General features: G+C 59.5%; 1 protein-coding gene across 1 annotated transcript; it reads right to left on the reverse strand.

The window, feature by feature from the left end:
* Positions 1 to 511: 511 nt before the first annotated feature.
* Positions 512 to 1,047, reverse strand: LOC104465132 (eukaryotic translation initiation factor 3 subunit G-B; the record flags this gene model as incomplete). Its single annotated transcript, XM_010078051.1, has 3 exons — positions 512 to 622; positions 714 to 850; positions 936 to 1,047. Coding segments are annotated over 3 exons (360 nt in total), but the record flags the coding sequence as incomplete, so codon positions are not given.
* Between the last annotated feature and the right edge of the window lie 7 nt (positions 1,048 to 1,054).

Here is a 1,054-nt window from a genome sequence, read left to right on the forward strand (position 1 = left end):
AGGAAAAAAAACATGGTGAGGAGAAGAGCCACCCCAAAATCCTCTCAGCCACCCCCAAAATCCTCCGAGACATCCCAAAAAATCCTGAGCCACTCCCAAAATCCTCCTAGCCCCCCGCAAAATCCTCCGAGCCACCTTCGAATCCTCCCAGCCACCTTCGAATCCTCAGAGAAACCCCCAAAATCCTTCAAGCCACCCAAAAAAATCCGGAGCCACCCAAAAAAATCCCGAGCCCCCCAAAATCCCCCGAGCCACCCAAATAATCTTCCAAGACACCCCCAAAATCCTCTCAGCCACCCCAAAAACCTCCGAGACACCCCCAAAATCCTCCAAGCCACCCCAAAATCCTCCGAGACACCCCCAAAATCCTCCGAGCCACACCAAAATCCCCTGAGCCACCCAAAAAATCTTCGAGCCACCCTCAAAATCCTCCGAGCCACCCCCAAAATCTTCCAAGCCACCCAAAAAAATCCTGAGTCACCCCCAAAATCCTCTGAGCCACCCCCGGCGCTTACTTGGCCCATTCCACGTTGAGGATGAGATGGTCGTAGCCGAATCCGGAGACGCCGGCGATAGCCCGGGCAGCGTCCTCGCGGCGGTGGAAGCTGATGAAGGCGAAACCCTGGGGTGGGAGGAGAGGGAGAGGGTGAGAAGAAGTGGGGGTGTCTTCCCCCAGCCCCCCCAAAAAAAAGGGAAAATCCCCCCATGGCCACCTTGGATTGGCCAGTGGTCTTGTCCTTGGCTAAATAAATCCTGGAGATGGAGCCGAAGGGGCGGAAAAGCTCCTGGAGATCGGTCTCACGCGTGTCCTCGGACAGGTTGGTGACACGGATGGTGGCGTTGTCGTCGGCTGGGGAGGGGGGGGAAGGACAAAGAAGGGGTCAGGGTTAAGGTGGAACGCGGCCCCCCCCCCCGCGAGTGCGCCCCCGCCGTACCCCTGCGGTTGGGCTGCATGGACTCCCCGCGGCGGCTGGCTCCGTCACGCAGGCTCGGGGGGACGTACTTCCCCGTCTTGCTCTGCTGAGCCTGCACCGGCTCCGGTTCTGCGGGCAGG

This window comes from Pterocles gutturalis, unplaced genomic scaffold (genome assembly GCF_000699245.1).
Source record: "Pterocles gutturalis isolate BGI_N339 unplaced genomic scaffold, ASM69924v1 scaffold26603, whole genome shotgun sequence".
Classification (NCBI taxonomy): domain Eukaryota; kingdom Metazoa; phylum Chordata; class Aves; order Pterocliformes; family Pteroclidae; genus Pterocles; species Pterocles gutturalis.